This window comes from Enhydra lutris, unplaced genomic scaffold (genome assembly GCF_002288905.1).
Source record: "Enhydra lutris kenyoni isolate GAN:26980312 unplaced genomic scaffold, ASM228890v2 scaffoldscaffold21, whole genome shotgun sequence".
NCBI lineage: Eukaryota > Metazoa > Chordata > Mammalia > Carnivora > Mustelidae > Enhydra > Enhydra lutris.
The window spans coordinates 5929019-5950632 of record NW_019154105.1 but is presented as its reverse complement, the minus strand read 5'-3'; the positions used below and the strand labels follow the sequence as shown (position 1 = coordinate 5950632).

The 21614-nt window shown below is 49.3% G+C and overlaps 1 protein-coding gene across 2 annotated transcripts in view; it reads left to right on the top strand.

Annotated features, from left to right (window-relative positions):
- Window positions 1-21614, top strand: part of LOC111148993 (septin 11) — an 84343-nt gene that overhangs the window by 52686 nt on the left and 10043 nt on the right. For both annotated transcript variants that reach the window (XM_022505859.1, XM_022505860.1), the window contains exons 3-7: window positions 1408-1603; window positions 8620-8806; window positions 12590-12751; window positions 16911-17007; window positions 18281-18449. In XM_022505859.1, the coding sequence (XP_022361567.1) occupies window positions 1408-1603; window positions 8620-8806; window positions 12590-12751; window positions 16911-17007; window positions 18281-18449 (811 nt within the window). The remainder of the gene's footprint in view (window positions 1-1407; window positions 1604-8619; window positions 8807-12589; window positions 12752-16910; window positions 17008-18280; window positions 18450-21614) is intronic.

Here is a 21614-nt window from a genome sequence, read left to right as displayed (position 1 = left end):
ATCCTAAAAGTCTTCACAGCAACCCTTTAGCAGAGGAACCTCATGGGGTTTGGATTTGTTGAAAGAGTTGCAACGTGTTGGCATGTTTAAAGTGAACTGAGAGTGTAATTGGGAAATATTCCAGATTGAACAATAGAGGCATTCTTACGGACCCTGTCTCTTGGTTTCTGCCTCCCTCTTTCACCATCGCATTGCCGCCTCCACCAGCACCACCAAAGGGTAGGTTCTTCCTCCTTGCCAGCCGCTTTAACTCGACATAAGAATTAGGATTAGGAAAGAGTCTTGCTTGATACTGTTCGAAGGCCTGGCTGACGTGCTTGCTGCGCGTTTGGGGTCCGCATTTACTTAGGGGAGCGGCCTGGGGTCCCCGCCGCTCGCGTTCACACGCGTCAGGGCTTCGGTAAACGTCGAGTTGAATTCTCGATGTGAATTAACAAGGCCCTCGTTGCAGGCTTTTTCACCTCATTAACTTTCATCATCGCAGATTTCACACGGAACCTGGAAGAGCTGCCGAATAAATGTTTTTCCGTCTTGACTCCAGTCGATAGGGAAGGAAAAATGGGAGTGATATGGAGGCATCACACAGACATGTCCCTGTGACCGGAAAACACGAGGCGTGGGTTTTCTCTCTAATAGGAAAGTCGGGACGTTGTGTTTGTTGAGTGGAGGTGTTAGAACCACGCAGAAATTGGGTGGAAACTGTGGCTCTGCCACAGAACAGTGGGACTTCGGCAAGTTCCTTAAACTCACCGGGCTTTACCTGCCCCGTCTGTGAAATGGAGGGGACAGGAGCACCTCTGTCATGGGGGATCGCAGTAGGGTTTAAGTGTGGTCATGCATTGGAAGCCCTCGCCCTGGGGCCCGTCACAGAGTGAGCCCTCGGTGGCTTCAGCTGGGCCTGTTGGGACCGCTATCACTGTCAAGGGTGTCGTCTTGAAAATGTCACTCTTTTCAGCAGCATTAGATAGTATCAGATTTGGTGACATCACGTAATATAAATGAGATTGGTCTTTTTCCCCTGGTAACAGAAACAATACAGTATTTTTTAAAGTAAGGTAATTTTACATACCAGTATTTAGGAGAGGAAGACGTACAGTTTATGTCTTTACAATGTATAAGCTGCCACAGGCAAGCTCACAGGTTCTTTTTCTCTATCCAGAGGTTAAGTAGAGCATCTCGATCTGTAAGTACAAGATCTTTTATGCTAAGTGGTTCCTGGAATCCATTAAGGCCTATCTAGAGAGGTCTTTGATAGCTTACACATGGGAAGAACTACCTTTTCGTAATGGAATTTCTGGTGATACTTTTATGAAAATTTTACAAATATGATTGAGAAATTTCTGATGAATTCAATTGATGTCTGAGAGGCACTGACACATTCTGTCACGTCTCCCTTGTGGTCATCAGGTGAGACGGGCATCGGCAAATCCACGTTAATGGACACTTTATTCAACACCAAATTTGAAAGTGACCCAGCTACGCACAACGAACCAGGTGTCCGGTTAAAAGCCAGAAGTTACGAGCTTCAGGAAAGCAACGTACGGCTGAAGTTAACCATCGTGGACACCGTGGGATTTGGAGACCAGATAAATAAAGACGACAGGTACATCTTGGGGTTTCATGGGGATATAAATGGACCAGGAGATGGGAGGGCCTGTCCTGGGTACATTCAAAGGCTAAATGTTCCCTAGTTATGGGGCTGGTCTTCTGTTACCTAATAGAAAAGACATTCTTGTTCTCTGAGAAATTTTCTTAGAATGTTCTTCCCTGAGGTCTGAACCAGACAGCACAGTCGGTTCCAGCTAGTGCAAGGGAAAAAAAAAAGCTTATGGCATTTTTCCAGGAGGGTCATGGAACTAGATTTGGGGGCTTTCCCAGCAGGAAAAGTAATCTAGAGAAACACCCAGTGATTCTACAGGACAATTGGCAGACGCCGCTGCCACCAGTCACCTCATGTAATTCGGCACCCTTGGCACGGCGGGACGGTCTCTAGAACCACCAGTTCTGTCCCGGATAACCGAATGCCTTTACCGTCACTTGCAAGGAGAACAGGTGTGGCCTCTGTGGTGGGTTTCTCACTCCCTGCTTCCAGGTCTCGTGTGGCTGCCTCTGCTTGGTAGAAACTAAACCGCTTCTAGAACACTAGCCGTGAGAATCTGGGAAATGTGGTTTTTGTTTTTGTTTTTTGCAACTCTGAAAAATAAGAAGGCGTTAAAGAGGAGAGGAATGTGGAATGAGCATCTGCCATGCTCTCTTAGTCCCTGAGGCAGACTGGGATATTTGACTTAATCCCCCAATTCTTACAGATTTCAGTGAAAACTGAGAGTTGATGATAATCCTCTGTGAGAAGCCACGCCCCAGGATTCAGGAGAGCTGGGCTGTAGCCTGGATTCTCCCAGTGACAGCGATGGGACCGTGGCAGTTTGTCTCACTTTAAGGGAGCGTCACTGGACATGTGATACTGTGTATAGTCCTGCTCTTGGGCAGAGGCCTGAGGAAGGACACTGTGAAAGGCAAGGCCTGGGACGGGGTGTGGTCATAAGGGGGTCATCCTGCATTTGAAGTCCTTGGTCAAAGTGGTACCAGCTCCTAAAACCTCAAAGTGCAGAAAGCATCTTAATGGCAGATCTGTTGAAAAAAATCTTGATTTCCAGCTGGGACTGGATCTTGCCATTGATGGGAGTGCTTGGTCTGAGGCACTGTGAGTCCTGTGAAGCGTGGGGGGCTTCCTCGAGGCCTGTGGAGGGGTGGGCAGCCTGCGGGTGTGGAACTCCCCAGTCGAGTCTGAATGACTGTGGTTCAGTCCAGCCTGATGAGGAATGTAGGTCGACTGGGTTAAACTTGCCCTCTCTCTCCAGTGGGGTTTGTTAAGCTAATGAAGTAATAGATCCAGTAAAGTATACTTGTGAAAGAAAGGACGTGTTTAACCTGATTAAGAAATAAAGTATTTTCTAAGAATTGTATTCTGCTAGTTTGTACATAGAAAGGGGCTGCCACTGCAAGTGAGTCTTACGTAGTCATTTGTGGAAACCCGTTCCCGTAAACCTGAAGGTATGATTATTAAATAATACAGTTGGTTTTTAGTTTGATAAAACACATATTCAATTTATAAAGCCGAGGAAGTTTGGCTCTTCTCTGTGAGTTGCTGTACGCCTTTATCTGAGGGAAGCCGTTAATCTTGAAACTGGTGCTCAACCGATAAGTCAGCCTCGGTCCCCGGATACTGTTCACACTTCTCGAGATCATCCATCCTCTTCATCATTCTTAACACCAGATGTCTTACGACTATTTTAAATATGGTATTCATTTTCAGAAGAATTAAAGAAAGTTAAAATTGTCCCAGGTCCAAAGATGGTTCTAGAAGGGGGCTTCCAGAGACATTTCTTTTTTTTTAAAGATTTTATTTATTTATTTGACAGAGAGAGAGAGAGATCACAAGCAGGCAGAGAGGCAGGCAGAGAGAGGGGGAAGCAGGCTCATTGCCAAGCAGAGAGCCCAATGTGGGGCTCGATCCCAGGACCCCGAGATCATGACCCAAGCTGAAGGCAGAGGCTTAACCCACTGAGCCACCCAGGCGCCCCTTCCAGAGACATTTTTGTGCAGAGACAACATTAAGGGAATAAAACACCAAATCAGTAAGATATGTTTGCTTAGGGCGCGGAAATTTTATTAGTACCAGGGTTTATTTTTTCTTTCTTTTTTAAATTTTCCTCAGAACTGTGTATATTATATGCATATGTTTTGTAAAGAGGAACTTGAACTATTTTAGTCTAGAATGTGTATTGCCTAGAGATACTTTAACTATCTCGATATATATGAGCACCACAGTAGTTAGGAAGAAATATTTAATTCATTCTGTAGCTGAGCTCCATTTTATCTATAGAGCAGTTTAAATGTTCTTCAATAAACATTGTCCTGTAATAACAGCAGTGATTGTTAGATGTAGTGAGAAGGATTTCATCCTGCATCTGGTCAAAATGAACTGTCTGTACATTGTGTCGGGTGGGGGACAGCTAAGCCCAGACCCTGCAGCTGAGCTGCTGCTCTTAATTTATGGCCTCAGTGCCAGAGAATGACGGAGAGGCTCCCGCCCGAAGGCTGTTTGTAAGGCCAAGTGGAACAGAGGATGGGGAGGCCTTGGCAACGGCAACAAGAGCACAGGTGCATTTTGGGGCCGGGGAGAGAGCCGGGGTTCCCTGTCATGGGGCCATCACCGTGTGCTCCGAGCGAGCCATGTCTCCGTCTCTCCGGCCCGCACGGGTTTCTCCCTGGGGTTGGAGGATGTCATGCTAGTGCACCCCCTGACCGGAAGGCAGTAACCGGACCTTCCTGCAGGAATGAGAACAGTCTTCCAGCATCTTTCTGCTCCGACTCCGCGTGCTCGTCCCCGCTCAGAGTCACGGCCTCGGTGGCTGCACGACTTGCGTCCCCCCCGAGTGGGGATTGGCCTTGAGCCTGCTGGTTTGCGCGGGCCAGCACGGACGCGAGTGGCTACTGCAATACCGATTCTCACATTTGCAGCTGGAGGCCTCTTTAAGAAATGATCTGACTCATTTGGGTCAAATAATAGTTTCCAAGGAGATTTAGAAGAGAGGAAGTGTGATATTAACCTAACCTAGATACCAAATATTTTTTTTCTTCTGAAATTTCTTGACAGCTGTTGCATAACCTCTTTAAATGGCATTTGGAACTCTGTGCCCCAGAAGGCATTGTTGACACTGTTGACTCTAAACCCAAATGACTATTGTTGAAAAGAAAATTTTTTTTCGGACAGTCTGCTTCCATAAAAGAACTGGAAGCGAGGTATGCATTTTTGCATTGCTATGTAACCATATGGGAAGCAATGTGTTGTTTCTCTAAACCCGTGATTATTTTTACTACTTTGGGGATGAGGCAAGCTTTTCGGCCACGAATGCGGGACTTCGAGAATGTCCCGGCGTGTTTATGTAGCTTCAGTCACGTCAGCATTCCTGCGTGAGTGTCTGCCTGGGACAGAGCTGGCTAGAAGGAGACAGGAAGAGAGATCTGGTAAGGTTTCCTGTTGTGTGTAACAGCAGGATTAACTCTTCGTGGTTTAAGGCCTTCTTCGTGTTGCTGTCTGTATTCTTCAGTTGAGAAGGGGGAAGGGGTCTAGAGAAGAAGGTAAACCAAGTTTTGTCGTAGAGCTAGAAATAATTCACGTGCCCCACATTTGGGAAGTGGGAGATACGGTGTCAGTGGCGTATCCTAACTGTAATGGTGATCAGCCCTGAGGGGCACGGATAATGGGAAATCCTCAAACTCCACATCTTTGTGTCCGAGTTATAAAGTGGTAGTGAAGTGGACCCTTTGGTCTCTAATTTCTGTTTTTACCACACTTTCTGATGGAGGTAGTTGAGAGCTAAGGAAAACTAACTTTAACTAACAGCAAGGCAGAGAAAACGAGATGGTGGGTGTCTGGCCACATGTTAAATGGGGAGTCGGCCCCTGAACAGTGGTGTTGGTTCTTCTGCAAGAATGATCAGCGGGTAGCTTGGGTGGGTAGAAAATACTGTATAAAATATTTTTTTCCATCAGTTTCAGGGTCAGCCTCTGTATTTTATTGTGAATTTTGTGGCTGGAGGTGAATTGGAAAAATGAGTTGTGGGTAAGAAGGGCTATCCCCATGCTTAAAAGGAGACGATGTGACAATGTAAGGACTAGATTCCGTTTGTCCTCCTCCGCTGTCCTCTGCATGGTAGGACTATAATCCAGAGAAGTTGAAATTGGCCAAACGGAAAATAAATTGGTGTCCCTTCTGTAAGAATGGAAACTAGCAAAAGGCAGAATTGGGGTTAAACTTCCTTATCTTTGTGACCATGAATGTAGATCAGAAGTGGAAAGGAGTAGGAGGAGGAGAGGGACCGGTCGTTTGTTTAAAGGATGGTGAAGGGGAGTGTAAAACTGCTGGCTGACTTAAACACAGGGAATAGTGATTTTAGTAAATGTTCTCCTGGAATACATTTCTTTTAATTTGTTGTAATGGTAAGAAGTTAAGGTTGGTGGCATTTCTTGCTTACTGTCTGTGTGGGCGCCATTCACCAAGCGAAGGAATCCAGGGAAGTGTGGGTTTGGGGCCAAGGGGAGGAGTCCCGTCTTGGACACGTTTAGTTAGAAGAGCCGATGGAGGTACCTCTGCAGCAGCTGGATGGATGGGGCTGAGACTCGAGCGAGAGATCTGGGCTACTAGCAGAGGTTTATGAATTGTCATCACTTAGATGGTGAGTAAAACCCAGGAATAAATGGGATTTTTCAGGGAGCTCACGTAAAGGGAAAAAGAGGAGACTGGAAGATTAGCCGGAACTCCCTGAGAGGACATGGCAGAAGGAAACCCAGGATGTAAGAGAACAGAAGGTTTCTTGGGCTATATAGACTCCAGGGCAGAAAGCGTCCCTCACTGGAAAAGGAGAGATGTTATGCCTCCCATAGTCTTGGAGGATCAGAATCAACAGCAGAGGCAAGAGGGAAGTTAATAGGAAGCAGAAACACACTGGAGCGCTGCGGGGGGAGGTACTGAGAAGCTCAAAATCGGGAACCGGTGAGGCAGGAAGGAGCAATTGCTCGCGAGCTACTTTTCCTTTCCTTTCCTAAGAGGGCGTTGGGGAAAGACCCCGGTTCCCCAAACACATGACTCAGTGTCCGGAGACGGAAGCATCAGGCCTTGGACGGGCACAGGTGGACCTCGGCGGAGCGGCCGGTCCACTTCCCTGCAGGGCACCAGCCCAGCGGCAGAATGGTTCCCGTGCGCTGGATGCGGGCAGCGTTCCTTTTCCCCTTCTCTTTCTGAAAAATCAGGCTGGCTTTTCTCTTATTTGTTACTGTTTTTCATTCTATTACTGTGAAATAGTTACATCTTACTCTTCTGTGGTAATGCTTTATACACACTAGCTTATTTGTAACAGTAGCTCTCTGATAACAGGTGCTTCTTTGCCCTTATTTTGCCTTTGAGGAAATCGAGACGCGGAGGGGTGTAGTAACTTGCTCCAAGTCACATACATACTCGGTTGTGGAGTTGGGATTGGTTTGGCTTGAATCCATGCTTCTAACCACTATCCTATGATAATTCACATGATTAATATTGTTATTTTATACCTGCCAGTGTTTTAACGTGGAAAACAGAGAAGGAACTTACACTTGCTCATTCTTTCTATTAGATTTTATTGGGATTTCTGTTGTTATATTTAGAACTTTATCATTACAGAGGCATATCCTGTTTTTTCTTTAAACCACTAGAGATTTTGTCTGCTCACATTGAATCAGCGGACTGTGATGAATCACTGAGGAAAAATACCAAAAAAACTTCTTTTTCTGAGTGCTTTTGCTTTTTGGTTATGAATGTGCTTTGTTTTGTTTGTTCGTTCATTCTCTCAGGTGTCTGCTGTCATCCACATTATCAAAGATTTCTAGTTCCCTTTCACGGACTTCCGTTTAGTATATGAGTCAAGAGAGCGGAATGTTGAAAGGTTTTTCTTTCTTTCTTTTTTTTCTTTGTTAAGATTTTATTTTTATTTATTTGAGAGAGAGAGAGAGAGAAAGAGAGCATGAGAGGGGAGAAGGTCAGAGGGAGAAGCAGACTCCCCGCAGAGCTGGGATCCCGATACGGGACTTGATCCTGGGACCCCGGGATCATGACCTGAGCCGAAAGGCAGTGGCTTAACCAACTGAGCCACCCAGGTGCCCGGTTTTTTATTTTTCTTAAAGCTTAAGTCATTCCTCAGCAAGGTGGTAAGTTTGGGGAGAATGAACCCATTGTGTTCCCAGTAGACCCATCTCCTTGCCGCTAATGCTGACTTCTGAGGGGTCCCCTGGGGACCTGAAAGTTTACAGCTTTTCCACGGTGACCTACTGAAGGTACTGCTGAGCCCCTGGTGAAATCTGGTGTATGGAACGCATATTCCCAGTGTGCCGTCAGTGAGTATGGTCAGTTAACAGGATCATACGTAGTCATTCAAAACAGATTAGAATTATGATTTGTTGAGAAGCAAGAGTTCAGAGTTTACCTTCGGATCGTAAAGTGTCAGAGTTGGAAGCCATCTCGAAGTCCTGACCCCCGGGGCCCATCAGTTTGTAGACGAAACCGTGGGAGGAGCCCCGGGCTAGGTGCGAGCACGGAGAGCCCCTCCTGTCTGGAGGAATGGGGCGGACGCCCGGGCAGGAGCTCCCACTGGGTGATGCCGCCGCCTGAAGTAGAGGAACCCCATTCCGTGTCCGCACCGGGGTCCGTCCGTTGGCAGAGGCGGTCCGAGTCCCTTTACTGAGACGGACTTGGAGACCGCATTTCGGCCCAGCAGGAGGGAAGGCCACGCGCTCTCAGCGGAGTCTTCCATGGGAGGTGACAGCGCGGCTCGCACGTTCTCATCTCTGTTCTAAGGGACGGATGAGCCAGGAGAACGCTAGGAGGAAGTGGGGTAGGGCGGCCGCCGGGACAGGGGCGCAGCCACATGAAGGCTGCGAGCGTCGGGCCGGGAGGGCCGGAGAGCGGAGCTGGAGAGCCGGGGTGGGCGGCCTGGGGTGCCCAGGGACGCCGCAGGGCATCGGCGCGTCAGCGGCGGGAGGTTGGAGACCAGACAGGCCGAGCCCAGGCTGTTCCCGCCCGCGCAGCTACAGGCCCATCGTGGAGTACATCGACGCGCAGTTCGAGGCGTATCTGCAGGAGGAGCTGAAGATCCGGCGCTCGCTGTTCAGCTACCACGACTCCAGGGTCCACGCCTGCCTCTACTTCATCGCCCCCACCGGCCACTCCCTGAAGTCCCTGGACCTGGTCACCATGAAGAAGCTGGACAGCAAGGTACGCCCCGCCCCGCCGGCCCCTCCTGGTTCCCATCCCCTCTGTCTGGAGGCCCTGGTCTCGTTTCCCCTTTGGATGTCATTCGGTTGGAGTTTGTTTGCGGGACTGTTTTCCGCAGCAGATTCAGGTTCCCCGCGGAGTTAGGAGGAAGGTACGGAGATGCCCACGGACCCCTGCCCCGCACCCACACGCCCGCCCACGGGCACCTTGTTACTGTCCGCGCTCACGTGGACACTCAGCCTCCGAAGTGCGTTGTCGGCACTGGGGTTCCCTGTTGGCGGACAGCCGTGGGCTTGGACTCATCTAGAAAGAGCTGTATCCCTCATTAGAGTGCACAGTCGTTTCCTGCCCTGAAACTCCTCCGTGCTCCTGCCTGTCGGTGTCCCTCCCCGCTTCCTCCAACCCCGTAATTGTCTTTTCTGGTTTACAGAACAATAGGGTTTAGCAATGTGAGAAAAAGGCTTCAAAACCTCTGGATGTTGGGCTAAACAAAACAAAACAAATAAAACCATGGTGCTCTCTACCAGCTATTTTTAGTTCTTAAATTAGCACCAGTGGGTGCTCTGGTGAGGGCCGGGAGTTATATAGTGGAAGCACCTAAAAGGTCATAGGAAGGGTTAAATTTAGGGAGATTGAAATATGAAGTCACAATTTGTTTATTTTCTTAAAAGCTCTAAATTTCTTTTTTTCTTTTTTCTTTTAAAGATTTTTATTTATTAGAAAGTGAGCACTGCACAGTGGGTGCAGAGGGAGAGGGGGAAGCAGTGTCCCCGCCGAGCAGAGAGACCTATGCAGGACTCGGTCCCTGAGATCATGACCTGAGCCAAAGGCAAAAGCCTAACCCACTGAACCACCCAGGCGTCCCTTTTTAAATTTCTTTTTTAAAGATCTTTAAAAGTTTGGCTTTAATAATTAGGAAGTTTTGAGTGGGGGGGGGGGGGGGTTAATTTTTTTTTTTAAACTTAGGTGATAAGGACAGTCCAGCTCCTTAGATTTAAAACTGAATTGCACCCATGTGTTTTTATTTTTTATTTATTTTTTAAAGATTTTAATTATTTATTTGACAGAGCACACAGCAGGCAGAGCAGCAGCAGAGGGAGAAGGAGAAGCAGACTCCCCATGGAGCAGGGAGCCGGGTGTGGGGCTCCATCCCAGGACCCTGGGATCATGACCTTAACCAAAGGCAGAGGCTTAAGCCACTGAGCCACCCAGGCGCTGCCCCCACCCCCCATGTGTTTTTAAAAAGTAGTTTCCGTTTGTCACCTGGGCTTTCAACATTAATAACCTCTCCCTTTCACAACATTTAAAGGAAAAGTACTGACGAGTTTGATAAGTTAGTGGTCTGTTTTACGATTACTTTGATTTTTCGGGGTGCCTGGATGGCTCAGTGGGTTAAGGCCTCTGCCTTCGGTTCAGGTCATGGTCCCGGGGTCCTGGGATGGAGCCCCGCATCGGGCTCTCTGCTCAGCGGGGAGCCTGCTTCCTCCTCTCTCTCTGCCTGCCTCTCTGCCTACTTGTGATCTCTGTCTGTCAAATAAATAAATAAAATCTTTAAAAAAAAAAACAAAAAACCAATGACTTTGATTTTTCATTTTGAAGTAAATGGAGGACAGGACGTTCTGAAAGCGAAGAAACACATGCTGGTGGGAATGACCACAGAAAGGAGCCATGGCATTTTCTCTTCTAACCTCCTTTTTGAGTTCCATGGAGAGTCTTAGCAGCTCCAGAGGGTTTTGTTGGGTGTTATTTTTTGTCTAAACAAACACTGTTGGAAAGACTCTTTCTCTCCAGAGGAGCATGATGGAGAACACTCAGGAGACCAGCCTGTCCCCAAGGCCTCTGTCTGAACTCGCTGCCAGAGCGCTGGCCGGGGCTGACGCAGAGCCAGGCTTCTCGGCCTCCAGCACGAGCAGACACACGGCTTTACTGAGACATAGTCTGGTGGCATGAAGGGACCACTGCAGCTGGCGTGTTCTCCTGAGAACAGATAGAAGCCCTTCTCCGTCGCATTTCTTTCAGCTGCAGTTAGCCACAGACGGTGGAGGGATCTGGGCCGTGAGGCAGGCTCCCTGTGCTGTCCTGTCCTGGCGACAGGGCTGGGCGATGGGCAGAGAAGGAGGTCTGTCCGAGGGCTGTGGACCAAGCCCGCAGCCAGGGGGTATTTAACAACGGGGTCATGCTTAGTAAAGTTGAGTTAAAAAGGGAGAGAAAACAAGGCAAAGCAAACCCAGCTGGAAACAAACAAACCAAAGTCCCCAGGAAGCAGGTTCGACTGCTTTCCAAGATCGCTATTGCTGTGGAGCCGGGAGTGCCGGGTAGCATCTGCAAATGTATTTGCAAAAAGGTTTGTTGATAGAAGCAGAGTGAAAAGTTCAGGCTCTTAACTATATAAATCACAAATCTGTGATAATTTCAGAAAAGATTTTTGAGCACCTGCCACCGAGGATGATTTTAGATCTAAATTGCTTGATTCATCTATCTACTCTGATCAAGGAACTATGAAACTCTGCCATTTTGTCTGCATAAAAGTCACTGAGTGCTAAGCACGTACAGAAGGCAGCCAGGGAGAACAACGAGGAAGTCCTCGCATCCGACCCACACATTTCCCTGCCACCAGTGTTTCCCGCAGTCTGTGACTTGCTGGGTGAGCCCAAGCAGGAGGGTCGGAGTAGGTGGGGAATAGGGAAAGAGTAGGTTTTTCTATCCACACGTCTTCTCATGGGGACGGATCAGGGATTTTAATTTGGCTCTTGGAATAAAATAAGAAGCAAAGGAAGGCAGATGTGACCAAGAAAACCTTGGGAAAGGCCCCCCTCATTCCCTTGCTAGGATGGCTTTCTCACCGAGTCTGACCCCCTTCCCCCGGAGCTGGGTGGGGAGCATGACCCCGGGTACTGGATGTCAGTAGCGGCTCACTGAAAGCTCCGTACCTACCACGGAGCGGACGACAGTTACTCCTAAAAAAGGAATTTAAAAAAATGTGCTGTGTGGACAGTGCTGGGGAAGGTTGGAAGAATGACCGATGTTGGGGTTCGGGGTTTGTGCTTGAGGGCGTCCCTGGCTCTCAACGCTGGGCTTCCTGCCACGGTTGGCAGACTCTGCCTTCTTCCTGGTGTGTGTAGCCCCTGCTCGGAAAGTGAGCCTTGTCTTTGGCTCTAGGGCTCATTCTGGCATGAAGAAGTAATGTGCCGGAAGCCGGTGTTTCAGAAGAATTCGTTGGTTTGATTTTGAAAATTTTAAAAGTAGTTGAAACTGGTTTTGTTTTGGTGAACATGTTGGTTCTCCACTCCTAGCAGTCATTAGAAGAAAAGAGAGGATGTTACTCTGGGAGAGGGGCTGTTCCTCTGTTCTAACTCACACAGGCTCGGCTGTTCCACTGTAGGAACATGAAAAAATTGAGCTCCTGAAGTAGCTGGGAGAGGGCTAAAAGGAGTGGTTGGTTATTCAAAGAATGGGCTTCTTTGTTATTGCTATTTGTCATAGAGTAACACTTCCTTCTACTCTGTAAAAAAAAGGAAAAAAAAAAAAACCACGAGGTAGCACAGAAGAGGAAATTACAAGTTCGCTCTCAGTGCCGGATGGGAGGAAGTAAAAGTGTTCCCAGATGGAGCTCCGAGATTATCCCGTATCTTCGTAATGTTGCATCTGGGCAGAAAGTCTGATTCTCAGTCTCGTCTCTGTTTAAGTGAAGCTTTATAGTTTTTGTTGTTTATTATGTTTCATTCATTTCTCGTATTTTTCTTCCATGGGAATCGTGGCAAAGTGGATGTGTTTGTTTCACAGGTGAACATCATTCCCATCATTGCAAAAGCCGACACCATCGCCAAGAACGAGCTGCACAAATTCAAGAGTAAGATCATGAGTGAGCTCGTCAGCAACGGGGTCCAGATATACCAGTTCCCCACAGATGAGGAGACGGTGGCAGAGATCAACGCGACAATGAGCGTAAGTCTTGGGCTGCGGAAGGGCTACCCATAGTTTCCCGAAAGCTTTTCTTGGTGGCAGCGCTGTAGTGACTAGAACCCTGGGCCGGGAATCTGATGCTTCAGTGTGGCCCAGCCTGGCGCTCTGGCAAGGCCCTTAGCCACCCTGCTACCCAGGGTCCCCGTCCGTCAGAGGGGGAAGCGAGGCAAGCCGAGCTCCAGTTTCCTTCCCACTCGGGCAGGTGGAGTCCTACGGCAGATCCCACGGGAAGGGCCTGCCCGCCCAGCACCACCTCACACAAAGCAGCTTAAAGGACGTAAATCTCTGCTCGTCTCTGGCATTGTTGGAAGAAATATATTATATCCACCCGCCTCATTTCGGTTTCTGTGATGGTTTCTTGCCTTTCCCTCCTCCTGTTTCTCGTACCCTTTCCTTGCCAGTGGTTTAACTGGCAGTTGAGGTGTGAGTTCTTCCCCTCACAGACAGGATGGTAGGGAGAGAAATGACTGAAGAAAGCTTCAGCAGTTCTCAAGTGTGTCTGCAACACGGGGTCTCCTGGTGAGCCTCCATGCTGCCCGCGGAGAGCCGAATCTTCCCGCTGCCTCTTCTGTATCTCACAGCCATGGCTCATCTCGCGGCCACAGTTACTACACATTTTTTTTTCCTTTCAGGACTGCGTAACTTCTGTAGAAGTCGCGTTCTTTGCACATAGTAAATGCCCAATGATGGTTTTTGGAATTCTTAAAATTGTAGGTTAGATTCAGTAAAATGTAATTAGAAGCTATTAAGTAAGTTGCCTTTCCCTGGATACATGTTTAAAAATGATTCAAAAGTATGCTAGTGGCAGCAGAAGTCAGTCTAGATCTTTAAATTGTGGTAGGTTGAATTATGTTCTACTTCCTTAGATCTGGTCATGAAAAGTGTCTAATGAAGTCATTATTAAATGCACTAAAGAAACTCTTTTTAAATTAACAGCCTTATAGTGAGATGTAATTGATATACTGTACAATTTACCCATTTAAAGCATGCAATTCGGTGGTTTTTAGTATTTTCAGAGTTGTACAACCATCGGCACCATCAGTTTAGAACATTTTCATCACCCCAAAGAAGAAATTGTGTATCTTTTAGCCATCAGCCCTCTAGCCATCCCAGCCCTAGGCAACCACACTTTGCTTTCTTATCTCTTATATTTGCCTGTGCTAGACCTTCCTATGAAGGGGGCATGTGCTGCCGTCCACCTGGAGAGTTAGATGACTTGGTCAAAGCTAAGAGCAGCCCTGAGACTTCAGCCCTGGCCTTGCATCTGTGTTGTCTGCCGTCATAATTTAGGAGAACAGGGTTATTCCACAAATCTCCTTCTTTTTTCATCAGTTCAGCTCACAGACTTTTCTGTCTACCACTGTTACCGTTCAGGGAGGAATTTCTTCCTTAAGTTACTGCTGAGGTGACGAGGACTTTGGAAGCCAGTGCAGCTCCTGCCCTCTCCGGGCTGCTGTGTGGATTTCAAATGTAGGAGCTCAGGAAAGCAAAGAGAGCCCGGCTCCACTCTGCTCCAGTCTGGTCGCCCTCTGAGTTGTAAGACCCACGGTGGTGGCCACGCTCCTGGGGTCAGGATAGTAAAGGCTCTGGAACTCCTGGAAACTGGAGATGCTTCCTGGGGAGATGGCCTGAGGGGCTGTGAAAGGAAGGTTGTCCTAAGGGAGCATGACTGTCCCTATTCGGAAGGCGGAGCTGAGGCGAGCAGGGGAAGGGCAGTGAGGGTTTGGCCGTCGGGACCGGCCTGTAGCAAGCACCCAGCAGAGGAGCCTGTTCCTGTCCCGGTGGACCAGAGTCCGTGTCCGCGCCCTTGGCAGAGCTGCGGCAGAGCGGTCCCTAAGCAGGATGGAAGCGGGCAGCGTGTCGGTGTCTCCGTGTCCGGAGCCCTGCGGTCGTGGGCACCTAGAGCTGCGGAATGATCGCAGCCCCCGCTGTTCTTGACATCTGTGGAGCATTTGCCACACAGCAGCCACTAGTCTGGTGGGTGGGAGCTGTTCCCGCTGCCTGGCGTGGGGAGGAGGCTGCGGCCCGGCCCGTCTCGGGCTCCGCGGCCGCTGAACCACGAGCTGGCGGTACCCGTCGTGGGAAGTTCGTGCTGCGTTAGCCCCGAGCCCCTCTGCTGCAGGGCGGCCTGGGAGGTCAGTGCAGGAGTCGGGAGATAACGGGAGCGAGTGTCATCTCATGTTCTCTGTCCCCCTCCCCGTCCCTTCAAATCATTTTGGATGGTTGTGCCCCTGAATTTGTGTTAAATTTCTCGGAAGGAAAACAGCCGTGGATTTTGGCTCTTTCTGTCTGTATCCGACTAATCGAGATGATGGTCCCAGATGAACCTTGTTCTTCCACCAGAAACTGTTTTTAGGCTCCCCGTCGCAGTGTGCCCCGCTGGCGCGGTCAGTAGAGCATGCCGCTCCGGATCTCAAGGTCATGGGGTCGAGCCCCACACTTAGGTTCTCCTTTGCAAACAATTTGGGGTGATGAAATCCCACAAGATGGGTAGGAAACACATTTCTTTGGCGGTTCCTTTTGTCGCTCAGGGTGAGCGGAGGAAGCAGTTTTCTTGGGTCGTTACCCCAAAATGTTGGCCAGAAGGGCCCTGTTGCTCCGCAGCTCCAGGGAGCACGTCACAGTTCCAGACTCAGTCTGAGAAAGAGAATATGCTTCCTCCCTACAGAGCGTGGGATGAACCAGAAAGTAGAAATATCTTGAGCATCAGTGAAATCCCACTTGGGCAGCCGGGTTCAGGGTTGTGCCCTCTGTGGGAGAGGGTTGGGCTTGGAAACGTTCTTGTCTTTCTCAGCTTGTCTGCAGTAGAGGGGCGGTGGCTCACGGAGCTTGCGGTAATCGGTCTCAGGACAGCCGCGTCAGATGCTCGTGCTCTGACGTGCTCGTAGGAAAGAGGTGGGTTTACCACCGACCCTCACCCTGCCAGCGCCCAGGATAGCCGGAGCCACCACATGAGTCAGCGGGGAGCAGTCTGGTGTCTTGACGCCGCCTCTGCTTGAGAGGAGTCTGGGCTGCAAGCCTTGGGCCAGTAATTTGGGCTAAAACGTATTTCTGACGTGAATTTTGTGCAGTGGCCATCTAAAGCCGTGCTGTTCAGTAGAAATACGAGTCACACAAGTAATTTAACACTTTTCCAGTCGTCACATTTGAAAAGGTAAAAGGGGGGTGGGGTGCCTGGCTGGCTCAGTCTGTTAAGCATTGGATTCTTGGTTTCCGCTCAGGTCACGATCTCAGGGTCATGAGATTGAGCCCCGTGTCCAGCTCTGTGCCCAGTTAGAGTCTGCTTGGAATTCTTTTCCCCTTCCTCTCCTTGCCCCTCTGCTCATGTGCTCTCTCTCTCTCAAAATAAATAAATAAAATCTTTAAAAAATGTGGCAGAAGGGGCATTATAAAAAAGAAAGTAAAAGGAAAGGTGGAATTAATTTAAAAGCTTAACTGACTATATTTAAAATATTATCATTTCAACTTATAATCAATACAAAAATTAATGAGATACTTTCACAGTAAGTCTTTGACATCCAATGTATATTTTATAATTACAGCATATCCCAATTTGGATGACTACTCAAGTTGCTCCTAACGTACTCCAAAGTTTTTCAATATGAAATAAGTCCCGAAAAGATAATTTTCATCTGTGTTTGCATCCACATTGAGCAGACTGGTTCTTTTTTTAGAAGATTTGAGTTTGAAGCAAAAAAAAAAGAAAAGAAGTGCAGTCCCCAAACAATAGAATTTTATTTAATGGAAAAATATTTTATCTTCCATTTTAAATTAAATGTAAATTAATAAAAAGTCAAATAAAACTCATGTCTTAACCCCCCAAGCCCCATTTCGGGTGCTCAGGGGCCACACGTGTTCGTGGCTGTGGTCTGGTGCGCACCCGCCCGCAGCTTCCCGTGTGGGGCGGAGACTCCTCCCGCTGCCCTGGAAGCCAGCTCCTGTCACCTGTTCCCTATCCTGTGGGAGAAAGGGTGGGGCGCGCAGCCCAACCCCACCGACCTGCAGAGCCCCGCCCCTCTCCTAGCTACCCCCCCCCACCCCCGTTTTCTCCTGCCCCCGGGTGAGGCCTGCGGCAGGGGGCCTGCGGCAGGGGGCGGTGCTCGAGAAGGTGACTCATCTCTGGGCTTGTGTCCCTTCCCAGGTCCATCTCCCCTTCGCAGTGGTTGGCAGCACGGAAGAGGTGAAGATCGGCAACAAGATGGCCAAGGCCAGGCAGTATCCCTGGGGTGTGGTGCAGGGTAGGTGCACGTTTCGGGAGGGAGTCTTCCCGTTTCACCCCTGCGGCGACCGTCCCCATCCTCCCCTCCCTGCCGTGTTTGCGGGGTGGGGGTGGGGGGTGGGGGTGGTGGTGTGTGTGTGCGCGCGCGCTCGGCCACAGGCGGGAGGGAGGGGGCGGCAGGGCTGTACACGTGGCAGTTGTCAAGCCAGGAAGCAAGACATGGTGGCCTGGTGGGTGGCCAGTGGGGAGAAGGGAGTGCAGAGGCCTCGTGCCACTGAGGCAGCCCCTCAAGAGTGTGGGCTTGTGTGGCTGAGTCATTGTGCGGTCCTGACGGGAGAGTCCTCCCCAGCGGTCTCACCCTCTTTCCTCCCTCGCTCAGCAGCCAGTTGTAAGAAAGCTACTAAACGTTTCTCGTCAATGAGAGGATACTTGCTTCTCTGTTATCTCTGGAAAACTTGTCTCCCAGTGAAATGTTATCTGACTGCATATGGGAGAACTTTGAGGCTGTCTGACCTGTGCTTGGCACTGTGGGACATGCCCACAGTCTCTGACCTAAAGGAGCTTCCCATAGGTCGCTTTGTTGGGCAAGGACTCTGTTAGCTGCCCTTGGGCCTTTTGGAGGAAGATGCGCAGTGCTAGAGGTCAAGTAGAATCACTACGGAAAGTTCCTTCACTGCTTTAAGCTCTATCAGTCCTCCTTTTCTGTTGTTCTGAATAAAGGCCATAAATCTGAGAAGCGAGAAGAGATTACACCTTTGGGATCCCTAGGAGAATGACAGGTTTTTTTTGAGTCTTACCTGTTTTCTCTACAATAAAACTTTTCCTAGTGTTGATAAAAATTAAAAGAAGTGGTATGTAAAAACTGCCTTGTATTCCTCCTGGGGGCACGGAGGGGTGGAAATGACCTGGCTTTGCGGCCAGATGTTGGGGTGTTTGAATGTAGACCTGCTACCTCTCAGGTCAGCATGCCTAGCTCAGCCTTGCTTCTGCGTCTGCAAGACAAGAGTCACGACGCCTGCTGGGCAGAATTATCCTGAAGGGTAAAGACCGTATCTGTAAGGTCCCTCCCACAGGGCAGGCCCCCGGTGGTCACCGTGGTCATCGGTATTACGGTCCGCGCTGTTAGCCGTCTTGTCCTCGTTGCAGGTGTGAGGCGAATCCCGTAGAGGGTCAGCAGGTGGCCTTGAGACCAGAAGTTTCAGGAGCCATGGTGGTAAACCTCTGCAAAGCGTCACTTCAGATTTTCAGGGGCGTCACTGCTCATAGCCGCCCCACCTTGCCGTGTCTTGCAGTTGAGAACGAAAGCCACTGTGACTTCGTGAAGCTGCGGGAGATGCTGATCCGCGTGAACATGGAGGACCTGCGAGAGCAGACTCACACCCGCCATTACGAGCTGTACCGGCGTTGCAAGCTGGAGGAGATGGGCTTCGAGGACACGGACCCGGACAGCAAGCCCTTCAGGTGCGAACGCGCCCGGCAACCCGCTGCCGGCGGCTTGAGTGGCGCGTTGGCTTACTACGGAAATGCTTATTGGATTAGGGCTCCTGGTGGCTCAGCTAGTTGAAGGCCGGTGCTTGGTTCCAGCTCAGGTCATGATCTCGGGGTTGTGAGAATGAGCTCCGAGCCCCGCGTTGGGCTCCGTGCTCAGGGGGATGTCTGCTTCAGGGTCTGGCCCTCTATCCTTCCCTGCACGGGTGCGCGCGCACACACACACACACTCGCTCCCTCACTTGCACTCTCAAATAAGTAATCTTAAAAAAAAAGATATCGGTGACAGAGGGACCTGGTGGGGACACGTTAGTAGCGTAATACCCAGGCACTGTGATCTGCACCTCACTGGCGTTATCTCAGCTGACGCATGTAGTCGGCGTCATTATCCTCCGTTTTACGGGTCGGCACGTTAAGGCACCGAGAGCATAAACCACCTGCCAGGGCACTGTGAGTAGGAGGTGAGCCCCGGCTCTGAACCGCTCCCTCCCGGAGGACGGAGCCCGGCCCCGGGGTTCACAGAGCTGCGGCCGCTCACTGCAGCGTTCTGCGCTGGGGCTGCCCGCAGGGTCTCCCTCCCCAGGGCTCTTCTGCCAGCCACTGTGGTGGCTCAGTGTGGTACCAGCCACTCATGAGGACGAAAGGGAGTAACTTCCAGAAGCCATCTTGTGTATCTTCCCACATCGTCAGTGGGCGGAGATGAAGGCAGGCAGGACGTGAAGGGGAGAATATCAAAGTCAATGTGGAATTAGTGGCCCAGCAAAGGCCCCGTCCTGGTCAGGACAGGGTGGTGGTGGGGGGGCTGGCAGGGGTGAGTACGTTGGCGGCGGAGTGGTGATGGCGGGGGGCTCCCAGGCCAGATTCGCCGCCTCTCGGCGCAGGAGGGGATTGCCTTGTCCGTCCTGGGCCACACGACAACTCGGTGGAGACTTCAGGTGAGGTGATGGTGTGAGGTGTGTCTGGGCACAGGTTAGGGGCTGCAGTTCCTTGGAAAAGACTATTTCCTCCTCTGCTGTCTCCGTTTTTGGCTTTTATAAAAATCCCTCCTGCAAGCCCACCAGGAGGCCGGGTTGCTGGGCGGTCCGGCTGGGCTTCTGCAAGGCCTGGCAGAGCTGGGTCCAGTGGACCGCTCTGGCCTTCCTGACTTCGGGGCTCCGAGTGGTGGCAGAGGTCATCCAGGCCTTCTGACTCGCAGACGTAAGCTTCACCCCTGCATCTCCCGCTCCCCATTTGCTTCCATTTCTGGCCTAAGGTTTCCTTGTTTCGTTTTGTTTTGACATCTCACTATACTCTCACTACATTTATTTTTTCATTGATGTATAATTGACACACAATATTATATTGATTTGAGATGTACGACATAGCGATTAATTCTGTGCAGTGCTCAGTGCTCACCAGGAGAAGTGTGGTCACCAGACAGCATTACTACAGTATCGTTGACTGTATCCCCTGTGGTGTACTTTCCGTCTCCATGACTGATCTATTTTACAATTGGTACAAACCTGACCCATCCCTGTCCTCCTTTATTTATATCTCTTTCCTCTTTATTTCACCCATCACCTCGCCCCAGCCCCCCAACCACCAGTTTGTTCTTTGTATTTAAGAGTCTGGTTGGTTTTTATTACTTTGTAAATTCATTTGCTTTTTTTTTTTTTTTTTTTTTTAAGATTTTTTTATTCACTTAGAGCAGGGGGAGGGGCAGAGGGAAAGGCAGAGAGAATCTCAAGCAGAGAGTGAGATGGAACCCGGTGGAGCCCGGCTTGGAACCCGATCCCATGAGCTGGGATCATGACCTGAGCCAAAACCGTGAGTGGGATGCTTAACCACCTGAGCCACCCACGTGCCCCATTTATCTCTTCCATTTTTTAGATTCCCCATATAAGTGAAATCATATGACATTTGTCTTTCTCTCTCTGTCTTATTTCACTTAGCGTAATCTCTTCTAGGTCCATCCATCTTGTCATAGACAGCAAGACCTAATTCTTTCTTCGTAGCTGGGTAATACTCCACTGTGGGTATATGCCACGTTTTCCCTGGCCACGCACTTACTGATGGATGCTTAGGTGGTCCCTTATCCTGGCTGTTGTAAATAAAGTTCAATAAACATAAGGTGCATAGATCTTCTCAAATTAATAGTTTTGTTTTCTTTGGGTAAATACCCAGTAGAAGAATTGTTAGATTACACAGTATTTCTAATTTTGTAGGAACCTCCACACTTTTCCAGAGTGGCTGCCCCAGTTTACATTTCCACCAACAGCATGTGGGGGTTCTCTTTTCTCCACGTCACCACAAACACGTTATTTCCTGACTTTTTGATACTAGCCATTCCAAAAGGCATGAGGTGTATCTCATTTGTGGTTTTGGTGTGCATTTCCCTGATGATGAGGGATGTCGAGCATCTTTTTATGTGTCTGTTGGCCCTCTGGATGTCTTCTTTGGAAAAATGTCTGTTCAGATCCTCTGCCCATTTTTCAATTGGATTTTTTTGGTGTTGAGTTGTGCGAGTTCTGTATATAGTTTGGGTATTAACCCCTTATGCGCTACTTCACTAGCAAATATCTTCTGCTACCCAGTACATTGACTTTTAGTTCTGTTGGTGGTTTCCTTTGCTTTGCAAAAGCTTTTTAGTTTGATGTAGTCCCAGTACTATTTATTTCCCTTGCCTGAGAAGACATGTCTAGAAAGAAAAACAAAGCTGGAGGTATCACAGTCCCAGATTTCAAGATACACTACAGAGCTGTAGTAACCAACACACTGGCATGAAAAAAGACACATCGATCAGCGGGACAGGATAGAGATCCCAGAAAAACTCAGACTTATGTGGTCAGTTACTTTATGACCAAGGAGGTAGGAATATGTGATGGGAAAAGAATCTCTAACCAGTGGTGTTGGGGAAACTGGACGGCCGCAGGCAGAAGAATGAAACCGGACCGCGCTCTTACAGCACACACAGAAATAACTCAAAATGGATTAAAGGCCTAAATGTGAAACCCGAAACCATAAGCTCCTTGAAGAGACCGCAGGCGGTTTCTCTCCCACTGGCCGTAGCAACATTCTGTAGATGGGTCTCCTCAGGCAAGGGAAACAAAAGCAAAAATGAAGTATTAGGGGACTGAGGTTTCCTTTTTGATAATAAAA